This window comes from Mauremys reevesii, linkage group 6 (genome assembly GCF_016161935.1).
Source record: "Mauremys reevesii isolate NIE-2019 linkage group 6, ASM1616193v1, whole genome shotgun sequence".
Taxonomy (NCBI): Eukaryota; Metazoa; Chordata; order Testudines; family Geoemydidae; genus Mauremys; species Mauremys reevesii.
The window spans coordinates 42,315,582-42,342,375 of NC_052628.1; the positions used below are offsets into that span (position 1 = coordinate 42,315,582).

Below are 26,794 nucleotides of genomic sequence, written 5' to 3' on the forward strand. Positions count from 1 at the left end.
TTCCCCTTTCTTAAAAAAAGGAACTATTAAAATTCAACTTAGATTTCAAATAACCTTTATGTGAAAAAAATTAAGACAGTGGAAAATGGTTACCTTTCTGTGCTTTGGCTGTTATTTCGAAGTACTTAACAGTAAGATCCTGAATAGAAAGGACAGCCATGTGGGCTTTCCGCTGCCAATCCGCATCTTCTTTTTGTAGGCTCTCAATCCTCCTGGGGCCTAGGTAATCATTCTCTATGGAGATCTGAAAATAAATCAGTCCATCATTAACATCAACAAATTAAATTTTGTCAACGGCAGCTAGTTGCAGTCAACCTGGGTGGATAAAAATCAATGAATTAATCAATGGATTAAAACATGAAGAAAAAAACCTTTAAAATGCTCATTTATGCTGAAAAAGGACAAGTGTAGGGCCTTACTAACATTCTTACTGTGAAGACAGAAACTCAAAACAAAAAATAGGTAAACAAATAAGCCATACTACATTGCACCAATGCCACCTTCAACAAATCAAAATAGCTTAAATGCTTCAACCAGGCAGGCTATAGTCCCAACGAAGGTTTGCAGTCTTTGGTCTTCCTCTTGCTTCTAATGAATTTGTAGAATGTTTTCTTCTTTCTTTTATGTCCCTAACTAGTTTGATCTCATTGCCTGCCTTGGCTTTTCTAATTTTGTCCCTGCATACTTGTGTTATTTATTTATATTCATCCTTTGAAATTTGACCGAGTTTCCACTTTTTGTAGGACTCTTTTTTCAGTTTTAGATCACTGAAGATCTCCTAGTTAAGCCAGGGTGGTGTCTCTTGCCATACTTCCTATCTTTCTTACGCATTGGGATAGATTGGTCTTGTCCCTTAATAATGTCTCTTTGAAAAACTGCCAACTGTCTTCAATTGTTTTTCCCCTTAGACTTGCTTCCCATGGGATTTACCTACCAATTCAGAGTTTGCTAAAGTCTACCTTCTTGAAATCCATTGTCTTTATTGTGCTGTTCTCCTTCCTACCATTCCTTAGAATCATGAACTCAACTATTTTCATGATTACTTTCTCCCAAGCTGCCTTCCACTTTCAAAGTCTCAACCAGTTCCTCCCTATTTGTCAAAATCAAATCTAGAACAGCCTCCTCCCAGTAGCTTTCTCCACCTTCTGAAATAAAAAAAACTGTCTCCAATACATTTCAAGAACTTGTTGGATAATCTGTGCCCTGCTGTGTTATTTTCACATGCAACCTTTCATTAAAAGTCATTAATTTGGAGCAAGACTTGACTATACCATAGTGCCCCACAGCAGCAGTAGGGGAGCAGCCTCTGCTGATATTGCCACAGCAAAAGCACAGGGGGAAATTGACTAGGATCATGTAAGTTTCTCACTGCTGCTGGGAAAGAAATAGCAGCAGCAGAAGCATAAAAGCACCTTATTCCATTCAATCGAGAGATTCAAATAAACATTGGATTGCTTCCTCTTATCTTTCCCTAACAGTTAAGTCACTTTTCTTTGCCCTCAATACCTTGCTCAATTTTATTTCAAACACAAACTCTGCTCAACATCTTTCATCCTCTCCCTTGCCCCTTCACTCTATCCTGGTCACACAATGTGCCCCTGTCTGTATTCCTTCTCACTCAATGTGCCTTTTTCTGTATACAGTAGAACTCCATTTATCCAACCCTCCACTAGCCGGCTCTCTGTGTTAACCATACTACCAGCGCACACAGGTGCGATCTCTCCTGTGGCCACTAGATGGCACTGCAGCATTGCACTTTCCCATTCTCTGGTTTATCTGGATTTTTGATTATCCGATCTGGGCCCCATCCCAATTAGATCAGATAAACAGGGTTCTGCTGTATCTTCCTATATTCCTCATTGCCTCAGTCCACTATATCGCCACCTTCTCTTCATTCAAATCCCAGCTCAGCACACCCCTTTACCCAAAAGCTTATGAACTCTAGATTTACATTTTTAAAGCATTTTAGGATCCTTCGAGATAAAGAAAAGAATATAAAAAGTATAATTCAGAACTTAAACATTCACTTGCATACAAACTTTGTTAATCAGAATGACAGACTGGATGATTTAAACAGTAAAATGATCACAGCATATTTCACTGGTTGAATTTGTTATACCACACCAGTTCCCCGTGTCATGAGAGATCATTTGGAGCACTGGGGAAGTTCCTGAAGACTGGAAGAAAGCTAATGTTGTGCCAATTTTTTAAAAGGGTAAATGGGGTGACCTGGGTAATTATAGGCCTGTCAGTCTGACATTCACCCCAGACAAGATAATGGTGTGGCAGGTAGGGGCCCCAATAAAAGAAATAAAGGGAGAGTAATGTAAATCAATAGCATGGAAACATGTCCTCTGGAATGGTGGCGAAGCATGAAGGGGCCCTGTCTTCCTTGTTCAATCCCATCTGGCCCTGTTCCCCCATCCCCTGACTGCCCCCCAGAACCTCCACCCCATCCAACCACCCCCCCTCCTCCCTGACTGCCCCCCAGGACCCTCCGATCCCTTACCCAACCCCCCACCCCCTTACCAGCAGCAGGAGCTCGCAGCCGTGACACCCGAGCAGAGCCAGCTGCGCTCCCCACGCTGCCCAGCGGAAGTGGTGGGCCAGAGCATGGCCGTGTGGCTGTGGGGAGGGGGGACAGCGGGGGAGGAGCCGGGGACTAGGCTCCCAGCCGGGAGCTCAGGGGCCAGGCAGGATGGTCCCGCAGGCCAGATGTGGCCCGCAGGCTGTAGTTTGTTCCCAGATGTATACATTTCCATTTAGATCAGACGTGGGCAAAGAAGGTAGGCCATACTTAGAAGATGAGGGACTCTATCCTGGGAAGCAGTGATTCTGAAAAAGATTTGGATATGGTAGCGGATAATCAGCTGAAGATGAGCTTCCAGGGTGACACTGTGGCCAAAAGTGCTAATGCAATCCCGGGATGCATAAGCAGGCGAATCTTGAGTAGGAGTACAGGGGTTATTTTACCTCTGTATTTGGCACTGGTGAAACCACTATTAGAATACTGCATCCAGTTCTGGTGTCCACAATTCAAGAAGGCTGTTGATAAATTAGAGAGGATTCAGAGAAGAGCCATGAGAATGATTAAAGTATTAGAAAGCATGCCTTGTAGTGACAGACTCAAGTAGCTCAATCTATTTAGCTTAACAAAGAGAATGTTAAATGGTGACCTTACCAGTCTGCAAGTACCTATATGGGGAACATATATTTAATAATGGCATCTTCAATGTAGCACAGAAAGGAACAACACAATAATGGGTGGAAATTGAAATTAGACTAATTTAGACTGGAAATAAAGGTGTACGTTTTTAACAATAAGGGCAATTAATCATTGGAACAATTTACCAAGAGTTGTGGTGGATTCATCAATGACCATTTTGAAAGCAAGACTGGATGTTTTCCTAAAAGATATGCTCCAGGTATTATTTTGGAAAAGCTCTATGGCCTGTGCTATACAGGATGTCAGACCAGATGATCATAAGGATCTTTTCTGGCCTTGGAATATATGAAAAATGAATATGTTGAAGTCATTCTGAAAAGACATTTGCCTGGAACAGGTAAATTTCACATAAGCTCATTTTTATTATTTTTTTTCGCTTTTTACTAGTTTCTCTAGGTATTATGTAGCTGTATTTTTCTTACATGATCTTAGGGCAGATACCTTCAACTGGGGGTACTATTATAGAGGTTGGGAGTTTTCCAAAGTGTTTCTTTTTCCCCACTATCACCACCTTGGCCTGCTCAGGATTCAACTTTAGCCAACTGTTTTTCATCTACTTGCTGTTCTCAGCCAAGCCACTACAGGGCTGTGACATTAGGTTGTTTCCATACGATGAGAAGAGGGAGGTAGAGCTGGGTGTTATCTGAATATTGCTGTTTCACAATCTCTCCATGTGGGCTTCAAAATAGACATTTTCAGGCTTTTCTCTGCAACCATGAGGATAAGAAACTTACTATTTTGTTCCTGCAACCATCTCCGAGCAATTGGGACTCCTTTGCCCACACAGCGCCTCATTAACTTCAATGCAACTCCATGAAGATGGAAGTCCATTCACATTGACTGTATTGCAGGATTGGGGCCTAAAGAGTTTTTCATTCCAATATGTGGAGGACATTTTCTAGAGTATGTTTGGAGAGAGTCTTTTAAAGTCCCCTTCTCTGTTAACATCTTATCTACTTTCTTTTCAGGCTACATATTCTTAGTCACCCTCACATTAAAATGAGAGAAAAGGTTTAGTGAAGTTTAATATCATTTCATACTATATGGTAGCTTTTAGTAAAAATCTGAAGTTTCAACAAAACAAAGCTGTTTTCAAAAGATATCTGTCCTTTTAACAGTCACATTAATACCCAAACAGTTGTAACTTTAAACATTAGTATAGTTCGCCATCAGAAAACTCTTTAGGCCTTGATCAGTTAAGTTGTCAAGCTAATTAAATTAGACATTATTTACAGTAGTTTAAAAACAGAAGCACAACACAAAGAACAATTATCAATTCCGCAGCTTCAGAAATAACTAATAAGCAAAATGAACTGTAAGTGAATTTCAAGTTCTCATATTTTTCATGTTAGCCCTCAATCTGGGCACATTTACAAAGTTATGCTTAAAAAACCACATTCATCTGAATTCACAATTGCTACTGAAGGTAGTTTAATCACATACATTTTCATTAAGTGCAGTGTTTTTAAATATACAGTACCACTTTTAATTATAACAGTGTTCTCATTTTCCTAAATTGAATTGACAGGTAATTATAAATTCCTAGAATGTGTTGAGAACAACTTTTTGTTTCAGAAAGTGGAGGAAGTAAGTATGGGGACAGCCATTTTAGACTTGATTCTGACCAACAAGGAGGGTAGTCAACTATCAGAGGGGTAGCCGTTTTAGTTTGGATCTGTAAAAGCAGCAAAGAGTCTTGTGGCACCTTATAGACTAACAGACGTTTTGGAGCATGAGCTTTCGTGGGTGAATACCCACTTCATCGGATGCATGTAGTGGAAATTTAGGAGGGTAGCAAATCTGAAGTTAGAAGACAACTTGGGTAAAGTGATCATAAAATGTTAGATTTCATTATTCTCAGTAAAAGGACATCAGCTGCGGAATAAGGACAATGGACTTCAAAAAGAACAGACTATAATACTCAGAATTGGTAAGTGAGGTTCCATGGGAAGAAAAATTAAGGGAAACAGGAGTTCAGGAGGGCTAGCAGTTTCTCAAAGAGCTAATATAAAAGGCATAACTGCATACTATCCCAATGTGAAGAAAGATAGGAAGAATAGTAAGAGGTAATAAGGAGCTCCTGATGGAGCCATGAATCACATGAAAAGTCAAAAAGGTATCCTACAGAAAAAGCAATAGATAAATTGCTACTGTGGTGTACAGAAGCACAGCACAAAACATGTAGCACAAATCAGAAAGGCTCAGGCACAAAATGCTTAGGAAATGACATAAAAGGCAATCTGAAGGGGTTATTTAAATACATTAGGAGCACAAGAAAGATGACGCGAAGTGTCAGTCCTTCTACTTAGCAGGGAAGAAGAGCAAATAACTGATGAAATCAAGAAGGCTGAAATGTTTAATACCTATTTTGCTTCAGTCTTCACTAAAAAGGTTACTGTTGACCAGATACTCAAAACAACTAATATTAACAAGGGGGGGGGGAAGAGGGGAGAGAATAACTGGCTAATAATAAGTTAATGAATACTTAGATGAATTACAGTTAGCAGGGTCCAGTGGAAAAAATCATCCTAGGTTACACAAGGAACTAGCTAAAGCAATCTCAGAACTGTACCTATTTTTTAAAAAGGGGGACAAAGACGACCCAGGAAATTAACAACGAAGTCAGGCTGACTTCAATACTGGAAAGAAACTGGAACAAAATTAAACAATCAACAAGCACCTAGAGGATAAAGGGTTAGATTTTCCAAAACCAAATCATGCCAAACCAACCTAATTTCTTCCTTTGACAGGATTACCAGCCTCGTGGAAAGAGAGGAAGCAAAAAACATGATATATCTTGATTTTAGTAAGGCTTTTCACACAACCCCACACGACATTCTAAGAAGCAAGCTAGGGAAAGATGGTCTAGATGAACTTACTAGAAGGTGGGTGCACAACTGGTTGGAAAAGCTGTATTCAAGGAGTAGTTATCAATGGTTTGCTTTCAAACTCGGAAGGTGTATTTGTAACACTGACAGACCCCGGTCGTTGGCGGGCAGAATCGAACCTAGGACCTCTGGAGCTTAGTGCATGAGCCTCTACTGCATGAGCTAAAAGCTGCAACTGTTGGCTAAGACTGTAGAGCAGACTCATTAATCTCTTTCTCTCTCTCTCAGTGGTCTCGGTGCAACTAGATGGGACAGAACACCACACCCAGGAGGTCTGGGGGTTACATACTTCCCTTAGCTGAGGAAGCACATCCCGAGCTTCAGAGAGACTTCCCGGTTGAAATCCGGGACAAGCCCCCACTTGTAATGCTGACAGACTCCAGTCGCCGGCGGGCGGAATAGAACTTGGGGCATCTGGAACTTAGTACATGAGCCTGTACTGCATGAGCTAAAAAGCCAACTGCTGTTAGCTAAGGCTGTAAAGCAGACTCATTAATCTTTCCCTCTCTAAGTGGTCTTGGTGCCACCAGATGGGATAGAACACCACACCCAGAAGGTGTGTGAGTTACGTATCTAGGAGATGCTACAGGGATCAGTACTGGGTCTGGTACTATTCAGTATTTTTATTCATGACTTAGACAGGGGAGTGGAGAGTATGCTTATAAAATCTACAGATGACACCAAGCTGGGCAGGGTTGCAAGCATTTTAGGATACAGGATCAGAATTCAAAACGACCTTGACATATTAGAGAATTGGTCTGAAGTAAAAACCAAATGCACAACCTACAAAATTGGGACTAACTAGCTAGGCAGTAGTACTTCTGAAAGGGAGCCAGGGATAATAGTGAATCACAAATTCAATATGTCAACAATGTGATGCAGTTGCAAAAAAGGCTAATATTCTGTGGTGTATTAACAGGAGTGTTGTACATCAGACAGGGGAGGTAATTGTCACGCTCTCCAGTGGCGTATTATCGCCTAGGCCAACAAGGCCTAGGCCTAGAGCAGCAAATTTGCTCGTGACCCCTCCCCAACTCCGCCCCTTCCCCAAATTCCTGGCCCGCTTCCTCCCCCAGGCGCGCTGTGCTTCTCTCATTCCACCTCCCTCCCAGGCTTGCTGCGCAAAAGTGCTGGGAGGGAGGGAGAAGCGAGTAGCAGTGCGCTTGGAGGAGGCAGAGCAGAGGTGAGCTGGGGCCCGTGGGCACGGGGAGTAATCGGGGGGGGGGGGGGACGAGCAGGAACCGCTCCCCGCCCCAGCTCGCCTCCGCTCCACCGCTGCCATTCCCTGAGCATGCCACAACTCCTTTTCTCCTCCCTCCCTCCCAGGTTTACTGCGCGAAAGCGCTGGGAGGGAGGGAGGGAGAAGCGAGTAGCCGCACAATCGGAGGAGGCGGAGCAAAGGTGAGTTAAGGCCAGCGGGCGCAGGGAGTGACACTTGGGGGGGGGGGAGGGAACCGCTTCCTGCCCCAGCTCATCTCCCACTCCACCGCTGCCATCCCTCAAGCGTGCCACAACTCCCCTTCTCCCTCTCCCTCCCAGGCTTACCGCGGGGGAGCAGAGGTGAGCTGGCAGGGGAGGGGGGGCGGCAATTTTTTGAGGGCCTAGGGGAATCTGCTCAGATTACAACGGCAGGTGCATGTCCACTGTCCTTTGATGAAGTGGCAAACTAATTAATAAGCTTGCACTGTTCATGAGAAGGTCTTGAGCAGTGTCAGATGGGACATCACTGGGGTGCAAGGCTGGGGCCTGGGGAGATTTGCTGGTGTCTCTCTCTGTATAATTCATGAATGGTTTATATAGCATTCATGCAACTTAGCTGGGTATGTCCCTGCATATTGTTGGCTGACTGATCACAGCACCTGGAGGGGTTTTGCTGCTTGTCACTAGCACAGCATTGTAAGACAGCTCAGGGGGGAGAACTAAGGGGGCACAGAGGTGTCACAGTTCTAGATTGTACCCCAAGGACATGTCATTCAGGGGTGTGAATAAGCCACACCCTCAATGACATAAGTTACACCAACATAAGCACCAGTGTGGACAGCACTATGTCAGTGCGAGAGCTTCTCCCACTGACATAGCTACTCGCGGGGGCTGAAGTAGTGAAGCCATTCGTTGGCTTGAAGTGGCTATACTAGAGAGTTTACGGTGGCACAGCTGCCATGATGCAGCTGTGCCACCATAAACTCCCTAGTGTAGCCACGCCTTTCAATTTTTACTTCACATTAGACTCTCACTGAAGTAAACGGTGTCTGGATCAATCCCAAAGTGCCTATTACCATGGTAGCAAACCACTGTCCATAATTGAAGCACACAATAACCCAGAACAAAAAGGTGGGATCTTACTAAAATCAAGATATATCATGTCTTCTGCTTTCTCTCTTTCCACTAGGCTGGTAACCCTGTCAAAGAAGGAAATTAGGTTGGCTTGGCATGATTTGTTTTTGAAAAATCTAAATCTCTAGGCTAATGAAACTTGATGTCATGCATTCAGAATGTTTTGTTGTTTCAGAAGAGCACAGATTCTCAAGAATATTTAAAAAAAAAAAAGTGTGCTTTACACTTGCTGGTCCAACTCCCAAGAATACTCTGTTTCCTTAGAATGCTAAGGAGCACCATGCTAGGTACAGTAGCATGAAGCGTACAAATTAAGATAACCACTTGTAATTAAAATACAAGAGCAAGGTTGTTAGCCATGGTGACTTATCCAAATTTTCAGTTTTGGTGAGCTGTATGAAACATACCTGTTCCAGGCAAATGCATTTGTGAAATTAACACTACAATTCACTGATTGAACCTCATTACACCCAAAAAGACTATGTTAAAAGAACAAATGAGGCTGAGTCAAACAGACAACCACCTCTTCCATTACACAACTCCAATGCATACCCAGAACACCACCCATCTTATGCACTGAATAAGGCAGCAGTCTTGTGGCAAAAAATGTATCATCATGTAATTAAAGACTATCATAATACACACAAAGGAGCCAAATTAATATTGCACAGGCGGCCTTAATTCCAGAGTTTACTAACTTTTGACTTTGCTGCCTTAATATTCTTTTAATGTTTTATAGAGTTTAAGGCCAAAAGGAGCCATCATATCATCTAGTCTTATCTCTGGCATATAAGAGGCCATTAAATTTTACCCAGACACCTGTACATTAAGCCCACAGACTTTAGTTAGACCTGGAGTAGGCAACCTCTGGCACGTGTGCCAAAGGCAGCATGCGAACTGATTTTCAGTGGCACTCACACTGCCCCTGTCCTAGCCACCAGTCTGGGGGCTCTGCATTTTAATTTAATTTTAAAAGAAGCTTCTTAAACATTTTTAAAACCTTATTTACTTTACATACAACAATAGTTTAGTTATATATTATAGACTTATAGAAAGAGACCTTCTAAAAACGTTAGAATGTATTACTGGCACGTGAAACCTTAAATTAGAGTGAATAAATGAAGACTCGGCACACCACTTCTGAAAGGTTGCCGACCCCCGAGTTAGACCAACACATTTCAATTCTCAGGAGATTAAACTGTGCCAGTGACACAGAAAACAGGATAGACCAAGGTGCCATCAATGCCCAAGGCCCCTCCAATGGCAAGGAACTGTCTAGGTGGGATATGTCCAAATGATTCGAGCAGGCAAACCCCAAGCCACTCACCCACCCACATCTACAAAGGAAGGTGGAAAAAACCATAGAGGTCCCTGCCAATCTGACCCAGGGGAGATTCTTTTGACACTAAATCTGGTCCCAGTTGGACCCTGAACACATGAGTAAAACATATCAGCCAGGCATCTAGAAAGAAAAGAGTCTCTGGACCCACTCGGAGCACTGGTCCCTCTTGTCCACCATTCCATCTCCAACTGTGGCTGAATTCTCTGATGCTTCAGAGAAAGAAAAAAGAACCCCCCCCCCCCCACACACACACACACACACAACATATAAAGCCAATTTTGCATTGGGGGAAAAATTTCCTTCCTGACCCCTGCAGGTGACAAGTTGAAACACTGATGCATGCAATTTTGTTACAGTCATTATCTTAATGAGAGCTGCAACCATTATGAGCACCCCCTAACCCCAGCTTCTGCCCCATCTCCTCCTCACCCCACCATTCCTATCCTTCCTTGTCTCCTGCCTCTCATTTCTCATCCCCAGCCCATACTCATGTTCTCTTCCCTCCTTTCCCTCCCACCCATCTTCTACCTATTACTCTGCTCAGATCCTACTCCTAACCGCCCCATCTCCACCACACCCTGCATCCCCCACTCTCCCCACCTCTCTCAGACCCGGTATATGCATAAAAATTTACCAGGGTAACTATTCCTTAGAGGGCTAAATTATTACCAGTAAAAATCACTAAGTGAATGTATATATGGGAGTGATTTATACCAGTATAGCTATTATTTGTATTATCATAAGCCTGGTCTACACTACGCGTTTAAACCGGTTTTAGGAGCGTAAAACCGATTTAACGCCACAACCGTCCACACTAGGAGGCACCTTATATCAATTTTAATGGCTCTTTAAACCGGTTTCTGTACTCCTCCCTAACGAGAGGAGTAACGCTAGTATCGGTATTACCATATCGGATTAGGGTTAGTGTGGCCGCTGATTGACGGTATTGGCCTCCGGGCGGTATCCCACAGTGCACCAGTGACCGCTCTGGACAGCATTCTGAACTCGGATGCAGTGGCCAGGTAGACAGGAAAAGCCCCGCGAACTTTTGAATATTTCCTGTTTACCCAGCGTGGAGCTCTGATCAGCACGGGTGGTGATGCAGTTAATCAGTGATCGCTGTAAGGGCAGGCAAATCTGTTCTATCAGCGCTCCGTTACAGAAGACGACATTCAAAATCATTTTTTAAATATCTCCAGACAGATGCCATAGCAGGGACTCAGCGCACTGCTGCGTGACAAAGCGTAGAAAGCCAAAGAATCAAATGGACGCTCATGGACTGGAGGACTCAAGCTATCCCACAGTTCCTGCAGTCTCTGAAAAGCATTTGCATTCTTGGCTGAGCTCCAAATGCTTCTAGGGTCAAAAACAGTGTCCGCGGTGGGTCAGGGCATAGCTTGGCAATTTACGCACCCCCGCACCCATCCCCAGAAGTGAAAGGGAAAACAATCCTCTCTTGACTCTTTTACATGTCACCCTATCTTTACTGAATGCTGCAGATAGACGCGATGGTGCAGCACTCAACACCAACATCCTTGCTCCCCCCACACTATGGCTGACTGATGGTACAATACGAGTGGTATCCGTCCTCATCATCAGCCTACTGGCACATGGGGCAGTGCAAAAGGACTGGTAACCATGATGACCAGGATCTGTTAGGTCGATCAAGGGCGCCTGGTCCTAATTTTTCCTGGTAGATGGTGCAATATGGCTGATAACCATCGTCGTCATAGCAACAGGGGGCTGAGCTCCATCAGCCCCCACCCTTCATGTGTAAAGAAAAGATTCAAGTGCCCCTGAACTAGCAGAGGGATGCTGGGCTCCTCTCCTACACACTCCTTACTGTCCTGTCTGGACTATCATAGCAGCTGGAGGCTGCCTTCCACTCATATCTCACTAACAAATCACTGTGTCTTATTCCTGCATTCTTTATTACTTCATCACACAAGTGGGGGGACAATGCTACGGTAGCCCAGGAAGGCTGAGGGAAGAACGGAATCAACAGGTGGGGTTGTTGCAGGAGCACCCCCTGTGAATAGAATACAGCTCATAATTTCTGCAGGATCTGACACAGAGCAGCTGTGCTCTTTGGTTCTATGATACAGTGGTTCTCTAGTACACTTGCCCATATTCTAGGCAGGACTGATTCTATTTTTAGATACCAAAAAGGAGGGATTGACTCAGGGAGTCATTCCCAATTTTGGCTTTTGCGCCCCTGGCTAAGAGCAGCCAGGGGCACTTATGACAGCAGCAAATGGAACAGTGCAAAAGGACTGGTAGCCACGATCATCTTATTACCAATTTATGGTATGGTAGATGGTACAATATGGCTGATAACCATCTCTGCTATCATGCAAAAGCAAAAGCATGCTGCTGTGTAGCGCTGCTGAATCGCCTCTGTGAGCGGCATCTAGTACACATACGGTGACAGTCACAAAAGGCTAAACAGGCTCCATGATTGCCATGCTATGGCATCTTCCAGGGCAATCCAGGGAAAAAAGGCATGAAATGCTTGTCTGCCGTTGCTTTCCCAGAGGAAGGAGTGACTGACGACATTTACCCAGAACCACCCGCGACAATGATTTTTGCCGCATCAGGCACTGGGATCTCAACCCGGAAATTCAAAGGGGCGGGGGAGGCTGCGGGAACTATGGGATAGCTACGGAGTAGCTACCCACAGTGCAATGCTCCAGAAATCGACGCTAGCCTCGGACCGTGGACGCACACCACGGATTTAATGTGTTTAGTGTGGCCGCGCACACTCGATTTTATAAAATCTGTTTTACAAAACCGGTTTATGCAAATTCGGAATAGTCCCGTAGTGTAGACGTACCCATAGAGACTAGGAGTCTAGAGACTAAGAGTCTCACTCATGCTATTCCCCTTCACTAATGGGACTAGCTTTACCAATGTAAGTTTTATAACTGCGTGCACCCTATGAAGGGTTGTACTGCTCTAACTATACTGGTATAGCTAAAGCAATACATTTTTCTAGTGCCTCTTGCCTGGGCACTAACAGGGAATGCATTGAAATCACAGAAGAGAATATGCCTGTTCAGTTTTTATGCCTTGTGCCACAGAAGCTGGAACATGCAATTGCAGGAAAAATTCTGCTCAGCCTCTACAGACCTGGGATGGATCATGCTCAGTCACGCTGTGGAGACGTTACATGTACCAGCAATTGCAGCTAGGTGCTGTGAAGGGACAGAGCATTATCAGTGCAGATGGAATCACTAAAGTATTTAGCTACCCAAATCTAATAAGTCTCTATTGAGCATGTGTGAACTAACATTTTTACCAAGGCTTCAAAATTTCACCAAATTTTCACAGCAACTGCAAAATTTACATCCCTGAACACCAGGGCAACCTCCTAGCCAAATTTCAAGCCCTTGCTCCAAAGCACTGGGGCATGAGCTGAAAAATTAAAGGCAAAACATTTTGTTCCTAGTCTCATTCCCTGAAAGAGCTCAACTGTTTTATCTGAACTTAAAAAAAAAAAAAAAAAAATTCAGCTCAAGGCAAAACACCCAGTATTGAAGGGTTCAGCCCAAACAGTTTAAATTTATAAAGCTATAAGCAACTGAAAACAGGATCTTTTAATGGACAGTGTGGGGCAACCATAATTGCAAGTGTCACTAGCTGTACCACTTGTAGTTACACTTGATATCCTGATAAAAATATGATTTTTAAATTCTTTTAAACTTTAACATTTAGTACAATTATTCTGTAGGCATGCTTGACTGAAGAAGCTGGGTTCCATGCAAGCTGACGTTATTATTTTTCCTCTTTCATCCATTTTCTTTAGACAAACTGTTGTAGTACTTGTACTGTGTGCCCATAGCTGCTACTGGCATTCAGATGTTGAGTGTTCTACTGAGCCTGAGAAGGATCTCCAAGAAGCTATAGCAACCCAGTGGAGTTTTGTTCCACTTCTAAGGGCTGGTCTACACTGGGGGGTGGGGGGAGGGGTGTCGATGTAAGATACGGAACTTCAGCTACGAGAATAGCATAGCTGAAGTCGACGTATCTTATTTCGACTTACCTCCCGTCCTCACAGCACAGGATCGATGGCCGCGGCTCCCTCGTCGACTCCGCTTCCACCTCTCACCCTGGTGGAGTTCCGGAGTCGACGGGGAGCGCGGCGGGGATCGATTTATCACATCTAGATGAGACGCAATAAATCAATCCCTGATAGATAGATCACTACCCGCCGGATCGGCGGGTAGTGTGGACGTACCCTAAGCCTTCTAGAACTCCATATGCTGTGAGAGTTAGCGTAAATAACTTTATTGCCAACAAGTTTAATTTATAAACCAAGTCTTCTACCCTAGCTACTAAGATTAACAAAATTTGTCATCATAGATACAAGTACTGCTTTCTTTCCACCCATGAAAATAAAACAAGAGATGGCATCTTTCTCTGTCACAAGTCCAGCTGACCAACTTGCATACTCAAAGTTTTCCAAATTAGGAAAAGATCTTAACATACATACACCTCATTAGACTCAACTATGTACCACTCAAGTTCTCCAATCCAGTAGTTGCAAACAGTCTGCCAAGTCTCTGAAGTTTATAAAATAAAATATCACCTTTTGTATGTCATTTTTATTTCACTTCTAACAATGATTTTTGTTAAAACATCAATTAAAGTTTCCCCCTCAATGAAGCATTAGTGTTTCTTTTTTTGATTAGCAAAAGAAAAAGAGTTCACCTTTTCCTGTACACTAAAGAGTTAAGTAAAATGGGGAATATTTATCTTGTACTGAAAGAGGCTTTTATTAACTATAATGTTGATGATCTCTAACTGTATAAGAATTCTGAGCTCTGCACCAGAATTCTCTGTTCTTTAAAATTTATCCAACAGGAAAGGAAAATATGTAATTTAAGAAGAACCTATATACTAACTCACTGAGTTGTCTTCAGACTACTAGAGTTCCTGAAAGTTATTTTAGTTTTAGGCACAGTAATAAGTCAAAATAAGAAGTTCTTTTTGGACGCTCTGTAATCGTTCCCCCAACCTCCCCTCTTTTACAAAAAACCTGAAGCCACCGAGTACTACTGATAAATGTATGGAAGGAATCATAATGAGACAAGAAAACATACTCACTATACAGATTCAACTAAAAGACTCCATTTTGGCTCCTATACCTACAGTACATGTCTAGAGCCAGAAAAGGCTCTTCACACTTTATCAAAAGTGCAGAATATTTCCAACCAAGTGTGATGATGAAACTACCTGTCTCGTGATTAACATTTTTGGCTCATTAATTGCTACATGAAGACAATATAAGATTTTCTAAAAGTTTAACAGAATATATCTATAAAAATGTTTAATGACTTCAGCTTATTGAATGTTTTTTCTTAAGAGCTAAAACAGATGTAGAAACTTAATTTTAAAAAGGCCATTAGTGTTAGGCCAAATTACAAGTTTTTAAAGTACACTGTTATTATTCCAATGTTTCTGTTAATTAAACAAAGAATGGGTAACTAGCAACTTACTCCAGTGCTTTCACTAGCAAACGCTGGGGGAGGGGGATGTCACTTTCCAAAATAATCTCACTAAATAATTCAACAGTAACAAAGATTTTAGAAAGCACATTTTTCTTTTTTACACATTAGTCAATATTCACAGTAAGCCATAAGACAGTAAACTTCACATACAGTAACTCCTCGCTTAACGTTGTAGTTATGTTCCTGAAAAATGCTAGGCAAATGTTAAGCAAATCCAATTTCCCCATAGGAATTAATGTAAATGGGGGAGTTAAGTTCCAGGGACATTTTTTTCGCCAGAAGAAAGAACGAAAGAAAGTCTCTCAGTCGATTAGATAGATAGATTAGATAGATAGGTATTACATACACAGTATAAGTTTTAAACAATTTAATACTGTACACAGCAATGAAGATTGTGAAGCTTGGTTGAGGTGGTGGAGTCAGAGGGTGGGATATTTCCCAGGGAATGCCTTACTGCTAAATGATGGAACTAGCACTCGGCTGAGCCATAAAGGGTTAACACGTTGTTAATGTAGCCTCACACTCTACAAGTCAGCAAGAATGGAGGGAGGGGAGACAGCATGGCAGAGTGAGACAGAGACATACACTATGTGCATGAGTGGAGACGCGCATTTCCCCTTTAAGTACACTGTCCCTTTAAGTAGATCAACATGTTCAGACAGCAGCTGCTGCCAGCAAATTCCCTCCATCCTGAGCCCTGTTGTGTCGTCCCCCCCCACCCTCCTTCTATGGAGATGGGGTAAGCGAAGGGAAAGAACAGGGGGGAGGGGGATACCCTCACATTAGCACCCTTCTTTCTCCCCTGCTCCCCACACAGCAAGCAGGAGGCTCCCAGGAGCAGCTCCAAGGCAGAGGGCAGGAGCAGCACAAGGCAGTGTGTGGGGGAGGAACAGCTGAACTGCCAGCAATTGATAGCCTGCTGGGCAGCTGCTGCACAGGGAACTTAGGGGAGCAGGGAGCTGATAGGGGGGTTGCCGGTCCACCCTGGTTCCAAGCCCCCACCAAGTTCCAACGGGCTGCTCTTTCTGCAAGCAGTGGACAAAGCAGGCAGCTGCCAAACAACATTATAAGGAAGCACTGCGCAACTTTAAATAAGCATGTTCTCTAATTGATCAGCAACTAAACAACATTAACCGGGACAACTTTAAGTGAGGAGTTACTGTACTAAATAAGAACTTGAATGTGGAATTAAAATGTTCACAAGCACATAAAATGAAACAAAATGATGGCTAACTGCATGCATTAGCTACAGGCTTAAGACAATGACAGCTTACTCTTCAATATACTCACAATTCTGAGTGAGCATAAATGAAGAAACTGGTATTGTTTAGTTGAAAAAGCTTGCAGTGAAGGTTGCAAGGGAAAAAATTATCTATCTAGGTACTTTTATGACTCTCCTCACTATAGTACTTTAGCACCCCCACCCCCCAAATTAAAAATATATTTATCTTCCCCTCCCCACCCTCTCTTTACTGCTTGTAGGAATACCTTGAAAGGTAAGAAATGTGTGTGGATGTGCACTCACCCTTTGGTCAGTATGTAGTCATTCTGGGAGATGTTTGGGGGGAGGGGGAGAGAAGAGTGGAGGCCTAGAAATCTACTGGTCTAAAGATATTTTAATACAGACAGAAGGTTCTCAAGCAACAACATATACACTCTATTTTTATATTCAATCTTCAATCTATTTTATATACAAGTAGAAATAATGGCTTATCTCTTGATAAAAAGTTTGTACCTTGATCTGCTGTCTTCTGAGCATTGCAAGTTCCCTCATATCTCGGAATGGCTGTAGTAGGTATTGGTACAGTTCTGTGGTGGCTTCTGCAAGACTACTGTAGGCTTCATCTTCCATTTGATACAGTTCAAGCAGCTCTACCATACTTTCTGTATTCTTATGTTTTTCCAACAGCTATAAAAAGATAAGAGAAATATTGCTTCAAAAAGTGTGCTCAAAATTTCCTGCTAACAAATTTGATGGCTACTTGCAGCTAATGGCCAGTCCCCACCCTAACCCTCTCCTTCCCCCCTCCCCCCGATCCACTTAGACATGAAAAGGTTCCATGGTGCAAGTTGCCATACTAAGCAAGGAACTAAGCCAGACAAGTCTGAACAGCCCTTTGATTACTGAACATCCAGAGTCAAAGTCATCACTGCTTTCCAAGAGCTTCCTGAAGCACAGTAGCACTGGAGACATAGCCATAAGTGGAGGTAGGAGGATAAAGTCTGATTTACTTTTCACCAGTTATGCCATTTACTTACTGCATTTCACTCCATTTAGACAAAATAAGAGAGAAGTCAAGTTTTGATTTTTCTAGTTGTTATTTTTTAATACCACAAAGATGAGAGATGCATATCAGAAAAGACAAGTGCATTACCACAAAAGACTTACAATCTAAGCCCTGGCTTTTTGAGCTGCTCCACATAAGTGGACCCCAGGGGCCCATAAACAGCCCTAATAAAGTCACTGCAGTTCCACACAGGTGAAAGGGTTTGCCTGTGTGGCACAGCTTGCAGGATAGTGGACTACATTTCTAGTCTATTTTACTTTCTGGTTCACGTGCTTTAGCACGTTTTATTATCTAGGTTACAAATGAAGCAAACAATGTCTTAAGAGTTTAAGGCCAGAAGGGACCACTAGCTCATCTAGTCCAACCACCTGTATATCACAGGCACCTGCACCACCCAGCATGCACACACGAAACTCAACTGAAATGAGATCAAAGTATTTCTGCCCACTGGAAATGAGACTACTATGTGCAAAGAACCAGGGAAACCAAGATACGCAAACACCCAAGGCCCCCCTCAATGACAGGGAAATGACTAAGTGAGAGATACCCAGAAAATCCTGGCAAGTGACCTACACTTCCATGCTGCAGAGGAAGGTGAAATAAAATCCAAGGTCTTCAAAGAGTTTTCATTAGAATTTAAAAAAAAAGTTGTACAAAGTTTAAAATACATCCACAAGTCCTTAATTTGAGGCTTAAATCAACCTAAAACTGTTTCCTCAAGAAAGTAACTACTTGTACAATCTTCTCTTAAAATACTGTCCGTACATAATCCTAGTCAGTCAGATAAAACAGAAACTTTCACAAATTTGTTACATTAAATTTTTATCTCATATGCCCGCTTTGAGACCATTTTATGTACATGCCTTGGCAGGTCAGGCCATATAACTTAACTCACTTGCCAGATCCAGAAAGCCACTTACTGATTAGCTAAGGCTAATGTTTTAAAAAAACTCCCCTACCTGAGATGTTTCCAAGTATCTACACAAAGAGCAGATTATCTCAATAGCCTTTTTATACCATTATCAGCCACTAAAAAAAATCAAAGCTCATTTTTTGTGTTACTGCCTCAAAAGCTTATACTCTGTTTATATCACTCATTACTTGTTTTTCTGAACCATACATCTGAAATGACTTTAACCTCCCCTTAAACTAAGTCATATCTTCTAGCTATTTGTTTATAGTTTTAAAATGAAACCCCCAAACTAGAAGTATGCCAAGTATACCTTAAACCAAGTTGTTGTGGCAGGAACTGTTACCATACCTCTGATCCAATAAGTGATGTCTTAACTCCAACAGCATGGACATTTCTGACAGTGTAGTCCCTAAAGAAAAGCCCCTGCTTTCCTCAGTTCTGCCAGTGTCATTCTTTCACCTCTAACTTGCTCCAACTTTTCTATTGCCTGCCCCTTTTTTAAAAAGCCCTCCCATAGTCTTGGCACAGCAATCTTCCCTCTGTTAGAGTACTCAAGAACACAGCCTTATTTCTTGTTGTACTTATGCTGGGCACAACTTTAAATGTCTCCACTTTTTAAGATTCTAAAATGTCAATCCCACAGGAAGGAAATAAGACTAATTTTAATTCTTTCATTGTTTCTGGAAGAATCATAAGCAGTCTTACGTCAAGAACTCAATAGCATGGATGTAACTTTTACTAATTATTCTATACAGTAGTTTATGATTATTTCGAGGCTCTGATATTCTGGGAAGCACACAGTAACTCTGCAGAAGGAAGTTTTGGTGGACAAATGCTAAGTGAAGGGCTGAGACTCAAATTTATAGTACTTTAAAGATGTCTTTTCTTTTTGAATGCTGAAAGCATAGGTACATATATAATAGCTGTATATGAAATCAGAGTTAGAGTGTTCATATTACTGTATAAACCCATACATGGGAAAAAAATGATAGCATAAAATAAAGTATCTTGAAAATCTGTGAAGAAGGGTTACATACCTTACAGTAATGGTCATTCTTAGAGATGTGTTGTCCACGTGGATTCCACTCTTAGTGCGCATGCACCCCACAAGCATGAGATCGGATTCTCTTCGGCTTGCAGTGTTTGTTGGGGCTGCGCCTGCACCCTAGATCCCCTTAAACCCAGCTACTCAAGGTCATAAAGGATGCTTCAGGACAAACCAATCCTTAGTTCCTTCACCAATATAGAATTCCAGAGAAACGGAACTCCTTAGAAGCTGGGAAGGAGAGCAGTCATGGAATCTGTGTGGATAGCACATCTTGAAGAACAACAGTTACTGTAAAGTAAGCAACTGTTCTTTCTTCAAGTGATTGTCCCTATGGATTCCACTCAATGACTAAGAAGCAGTTGTTTCCCTGCTTGGAGATGGGTATTAGGGGTTCTAATTAAAAAATGACTGCAGGTCAGCCTTATCAAAACAGGCACCCAATCTGGAAGCCTCTACCAAAGGCTAACACCCAATAAGGTGTGCACCAAGCTCCACATAGCTGCCCTACGGATGCTCTTCAAACAGGCAGTAGAGGCTGCCTGATCTCTAGACGAATGAGCTCTAGTGTGATAGATGGATCTGACTTGGCTAACTCATACCATGTTTTTATATAGTTGCAGACCTGATTTAGACTACCTCTGTGAGAATACTGAATGATCTATAACCCTCTCTACAAACGCCAGAAAGGGGCTAGATGTCCCCCAAGCAAGGAGCAACATATGGAACATTGCTTGGGGATATGTCCCTCTCCTAAGCAGAGAAGGCATCAGGAGTGCCAGCAAAGCCTCACATGAGGGATGGGTCTTAAATCCTAGAGATTTAGCTTCTGTCATGTTAGTAGCAGTCCTGCAAGGAGCTGCAGGGGATATGTGGGGAGCACAGGGGGTGCCATGTCTAGCCTAACCAAAAAAGTGTATCTAAACCAAAATAAACCCACACACAACACTCCCCCAAAACCTTTATTGTCTATGAGAACTAACGACTAACACTAGCAGTTTTCAGAAAGAAAAGTGGACACTGCAGGGGTTCTGCACAGGTGGTAAGAAGGAACTAAGGGAAGATTGCCTGCTTCACCTTCTGTAGTCTAGGGTAGAGGGACATGAGGCATCTAGGGTGCAGGCTGATCAATGTATTCTTTTTGGTCTGCAGTGTCCAATCTCATGTGTATGAGGTGCATGCACACCAACAGTTGAATATGTGTAGATAACCATTCAAAGAAAGACTAAACCTTATCTTCATTTCCATATACAGTCTCTGTTTAATGTCAGAATCCACTTATAGAATAAGGCAAATTAGATCCTCTAAATCCCAATAGGAAACAGTATACCAGACAGTTTAACTGTACATGTTGAAAATTTCCCACAGGCACTATCAAGAAGAAACACTATATACTCACATGAAAATTCATTAAGTACTTTTCTATAAGATGTAGGCCTTGGAAGAGTTAGGTGACTGCCAAAATAAACCTAGTGCATAAAAAGTGCACAGTTGTAAGAGGGTTAACAAAGTTGATATATTTTCCCCCTCATACCTATAATTAATTCTCAACACAAGCAATTCAGTGTTACTTTAGCTGCCCATTTACTGCAGTGTGTGAATAGCCTAACTTCAGTATAAAATTTGCAATCATTCATAAATTTGTTTTAATTGAGAAATGAGAGGCAAGGGGAAGAGTAACCTCTGAATTTACAGGCCTGAGTGACGCTGACTCCTAAAAATAAATGCAGTATTCAATGGATAACTTTTTACAGATGTTACATTGTGTTACACTGTTCACAAATAAATGAATCTACATATTGGGTAACTATTATGCAGATAGGGTCTGGCTGGTACAAAAACCCAAGCCTTCAACTGAACAGTCCATGCATTTGAAAATATAGCAGATTTTTTAAAATTAAGGATGGAAATAATCAAATGCTTTGCCACTAAAGCTTTAAAAGCATTGCACTGAATTACAGAGGTCTGTGCAAACATGTATGTGCTGTTCTTTATCTTGGGCCTGATCCAAAATCACTGAAATGAGCAGGAGGCTTTCCATGAATATTGGATCAGGGCCTTTAGTGTTGCTCCTTTGTTTTACTCTGTATTGAATATTAATCTTCATAACCACATAAATAAAACATCTAAATCTAAGATGCTAAAGTGTTACAAACACACCTCTTTAGGTCAATTATGGTTTCATATATGCTTGTTATTTAAAACACAAACACTTTAAGAGTATTGTGGTGCCATATGAGTGAATGCAAGGTCCTCGGAAGCTTCATAATCCTGCCTGTCATTTTGGATGTGTCTCTCAAGAAGGAAGAATCCCTGAGTTTATTTTAAAGTTTTTTTTAATTACGGAGGCATATTTGACTACTGCCAAGCTTTATCTGTCATTTTAATTTATAAAGCAGGAGTTCACTACTCTCACTAAAGCAACTGCTAAATACTCCTGCCCTTTTCTCCAAACAGTGGCAGCTTCAAAGAGCTCTCTCCTTTTGTTGCCAAGTCCTTATAGATCAGCAGGACTACTGAACATACAAGCCCCAGAAGATCATTTCCAAAGCCAATGGTACATAAACCTCAGAGGCAATATTAGCAGCAATTAAAATTTGATTGGAAATTGTATGCATGTTCTAATGTTTAAGTTATTTGTATTTCCTCACTCTCTGCACCCACCAGAAGATCTCTCATTAACCCACCCTTCTGCCCCCCAAAAAACAACAACAGAAGCCACACGCACAACTAGTACAGAATAGGTTTTGCCAGAATAGTAGTCTTCAATTATATGGAATCAAGATTACTGATAAACTATTTTTGCCTTCCTCACACACATGGTCCCCTATTCTGGCCATTAACTATTGCATTTAGGAATCAAGTAGCAGGAATGGTCAAAAAAGTCTTACTATATAAACCTCACCAGACTTGGAGATGGGGATCTTGCTAACACCCCCCATGCCTTTCAGGGCCGGATCAACTCTCCTGTGGGCGTGGGGCTATTAGATTTTCTGGGGCCCCTGTATACAAGTCTTTTTCCTAATTTAAAACAAAATGATCACAATTATGACATTGAGGCTATTAATTATATACTTGACTTTTAATTAACATAAAACTGTTCTGTAGTTACATTTCAGTCTTAAAACATGTAGAATATAGTTAAGTTAATTCAGAATAGACTAGTTCTTACCTTAGAACAGCTTTCAGAGAGACGTGCCAGCAGCCAGCCGCTTCCGGGTGCGGCGTGGAGCCACGGCATGCAGGAGCCTGCCTGGGCCCTGCTGCGCCGCTGGACTTTTAGTGGTCTGGTGATTGCGATCAACTGGCAGAGGCTCCAGGATTGACCAGTAGATCGCGATCAACAGGTTGGTGACCACTGAATTGTATATAATTATGGATTTATTTTTGCAGGGGCCCCCTTAGCCCAAGGCCCTGAGCTGCAGCCCCTAAAGCCCCTGCATTAATTCGGCCCTGATGCTTTTGTAACTTCAAGGTTATTATTTTTAATTACTGTATCACCTAGGAGCCCCAGTCAAGGACCAGGATCTCATTGTGGCAGGTGCTGTACAAATAGGGTGACCAGATGTCCCAATTTTATAGTGACTGTCCCGATTTTGGGGTCTTTTTCTTATATAGGCTCCTATTACTCCCCACCCCATCCCGATTTTTCACATTTGCTGTCTGGTCACCCTATGTACTTCGATGGTGTTCTCCATAAGGGCCAGGAGACTCTAGAATACCCTTCCTTCCCTGGTCCAAAATACCTCATATTTGTCAGCTTTTAGAGTATGCTGCAGGGTCTACTTTTTTCACCTGGCCTTTGAACAGCAATAGGGGTTGAGGCAAGTGTATGGCAGGGGTTAGTTAGTATTTGATTATGAGCTGCTGTTTAGTACAAAGAATGAGTTGATTAAAATAAAAAAAACAAAAATATAATTCAAATAATTGGCAGGGTTATCAGATAGTTTTAGTTATTCTAAATAAGAAAAAATGAAAATACTGAGAAATAGAAAGCAAAGTTTTTCATGCACACACACGTTCATGCTTTCTCCCATGCAGCCCCATATACATGGCATAAGCTCCTTGTACACACCCAAAGCCACTGCCCTCTCCTTCAAATCTCTCCTTTGCTGTGATGCCTAAAAAATTTTTTACAACACTGAGCCGCTGGTGTGAAAGATCAATGCCAAATGTGCTGGCTAGTATCTAATTTTTGACTGACTGTGCCACACACTGTAAAAAGTGTTTTAAAAATATTTGAAAACTTTTTTTAAAAAACTGGCACTGGATTCTAACCCTTTGCCTTTAAAAAGGCATATATGTGAGTCCAGCTGTACAAACCTCAGAAATTATATACCCTTTACAAACTTATAAAAATGATCTATGTCTGTCTGTTGTATTCACCTTTTGTGGTGTCTTACACTTAAAGACTGGCAGTTTTTGAGGTAAGAATAGTGTTTTTCATTATGTGTATGTACACTGCCTAGCATAAAGTGGCCTTGGTCACTGACTGGGGCTCAGTCCTTGGCTCTATCACAGTACAAATAATAGCCAAATCACCGCAGATAGTATAGAAGGAAAAAATGAACTGCTGGACAAGGAGGCTACAGAAGCTGAAAGAGCAGAATATTTACTATTAAAAATACTACTGTGGTTAAGTGAGCCACAAAAACTAATTTAATCTAATACATGCTTTATTGACCGTCATCACTAATTTTTCTATAGTTCTTAATATAAATCTCTAAAGAGCATACATAATTGTGTGCACGCGCACATGCCCCCAGATGGGGTTCACAGTTAATTATTCTATTTAGTTAAGTTGCTAACTCTGATCATAATTTATAGTCACTACAGCAATTTACAGGCAATGCAAAAGATGTCAGTTTAAAACCAAGCATCTTTTATAAATAAAAAAAATGCATCTCAAATTTCTTCTCTGAAGGCCAGTAAGCAAATCCATGACAGCATAGTACAAGTATTTTTGTTTTAAGATGGTAATTGTCTAACCTGCATAACTCACCTCGTAACACAGCTGTCCCAATCTTGACTAACACTATCATACCAAACAAGGACCAATAAACACCTGCCATTTGCTTGGTTTGGGCACATTACTCAGAAAGGTGAAGCCCTAAACAGGTTATGCAGGTCACTCATGTAATTAGTCCTTGTTTGGGAACAGTCACATACTTTTTCTATTACTAACAGAATGAGGACACATCAGGTATTTATCTGTATTGGGAGGTATTAATACTATGTATTCTGATGAGAAAAACAGAGGGGATGGATGAGTTCACTCTATTTCAAGGTAAACAGAGTATCCAAGATCTCCTATTCTTCCATTTGGGAAGATGGAAAACACCACAACAAAAATAAAGTCACTAATGAATACCTTTTCCAACAATGATCAGTGGGGACAAAGTCACTTTGAACCAAAAAAATTTCTAGGTAACACCTTGTCCTAAGGGTTTGGCAAAGGACTCTATTCTACTCAGGATCCTTATAAATCCAGAAGAACTTGCCCTGTAAGAATCAGGTCTAAAAGTCTCAAAAGACCAGGAATTTGAGAGAAGGAAGTAGTGTCAGTATTGGGGAATCTATGCTGTAACATAAAACATGTTAACTCCTAGCCTAAAGACATTCTGTGTAGGATATCTAATGTAAGCCAAGGGGTGAAAAAAGACGATGTTATTCTAAAGTGCCAACACTGAACAGTATTTTCAGATAAATATATAGTAAGGCCAGTGTCCTCAGGTGCATCCAAAGACTTCACGCTCAAGGACTTTTTTATTAAGACAACATAAAGTCTGTTGTTTGCAGGTCCAGGGAATGTAGGCCTAGCCCACCAAACAAGTCCAGAAGTTAGTTAGACAGATCAAAAATTAGATTTGAGGGTCTGATTCTCAGAAAACAGAAAGGTAAGAAGTGCACCTTTTCCATCACTTTTTAGTTAGTTCATGGGAGTCAAAATACTAGCACCAAACCATAATTGCTTTGCAACCCTAGATGCACATCACCACACTGATAATTTAGTTCTAATAGTTTTGAAAATCTTAAGACAGAGTCAGATGGGGGGGAGCAGGCAAGAAGGGTATTGCAAAGCCAGACTCAGAGCACAGCTGAGTTTCCTCTTCTCAAATCCATGGAGAAGGAGAAACCAAGTTGCTTATGGGGACCACATCTACTTTAAAGCCTTGAGCACCAAATGCCTAGTGCCACAACCAGGCCCTTGTGTGCCCACCCTGAAATGATCACAGCTTTCCTATATGGTTCCAAGACTCTACAACACCATATTCAAACAGAGGAAATATGAAATGGCTACCCTAAGAAGAAAGTAGTGCAACCCAATTTTAAAAGATTTATGAAGCAGTTTCCAAACTGAAATCATTTTAGTTATCAGCAACTATTGTTATATCAAAAATAACCAATTATTAGACTACATGACCTTTGCGGTCCCTTCTAACCCTATGATTCTATGAATTAGAAATAAACCAAACCATACATGATTAACATATTAACATTCAGAGAAGACAAAATTTAGAACGTATTACTATTAATAAAAGGCTAAACTTGTGCATGAAATTGTGCAAGTCCCATATTGCTCACATTTTTCCTCCCACTCAAAAAACAGTCAAGTCCCATATAATTAGCAATCTGTGCAATCACTTCCACAGAGTACAGCTTTCTTGGTAGCAGCAATTTAAATTAGTATCAAAGGAATAAAGTGCCACAAAATAAACTTGGAGAGTTTGAGGGGATGTGATTTTGCTTATTTGGTGTTGGGGGGAGGGAACATTATGGAAAAATAAACCGTGGGGGCAGGGGGAGGTTGATATCCACACTGAACCATAAGATAAAAGCAATTTATCATACACCTCTTATCACCTCAACTGCATCAGTCCCACTAATCTCTTTCTGACAGAACTACTGCAACATTTCAGAAGAGTCTCTAACCTCCATACACCCTTACCAACTTAAAAAAAACAAAACAAAAACAAAAAAGTGCCACACTGCCATATCCACTCCATAAAGTATGGAATTTTCCCTAAGTTGCACTGGCCTGAAGAGTCAAATGTCAATTAGTGCTTGACCAGTGTTACACTTAAGTTCCAGTCTTGTAATGCATCATAGCTAGAATCAAATTTAAAAATTTCACTAAGATGTTGTTAAAAAAAGTGAACGGTACAGAGTTTAAGCATAGAAGTTTCTGGTATACAGATTATCGAGGGCGCAAAGTTTGGTTTAAGATCGGGTGGCATAAGGAATACA

At 41.6% G+C, this 26,794-nt stretch overlaps 1 protein-coding gene across 2 annotated transcripts in view; it reads right to left on the reverse strand.

Annotated features, from left to right (window-relative positions):
* The window catches only part of JMY (junction mediating and regulatory protein, p53 cofactor), a 134,973-nt gene that overhangs the window by 90,623 nt on the left and 17,556 nt on the right, over positions 1–26,794 (reverse strand). For both annotated transcript variants that reach the window (XR_005600510.1, XM_039544878.1), the window contains exons 2-3: positions 17,036–17,209; positions 94–244 (exon numbers count right to left, since the gene is read on the reverse strand). Coding sequence is in view for 1 of the 2 variants with exons in the window: in XM_039544878.1 (XP_039400812.1) it covers positions 94–244; positions 17,036–17,209 (325 nt within the window). In the remaining variant the exon portion in view is untranslated. The remainder of the gene's footprint in view (positions 1–93; positions 245–17,035; positions 17,210–26,794) is intronic.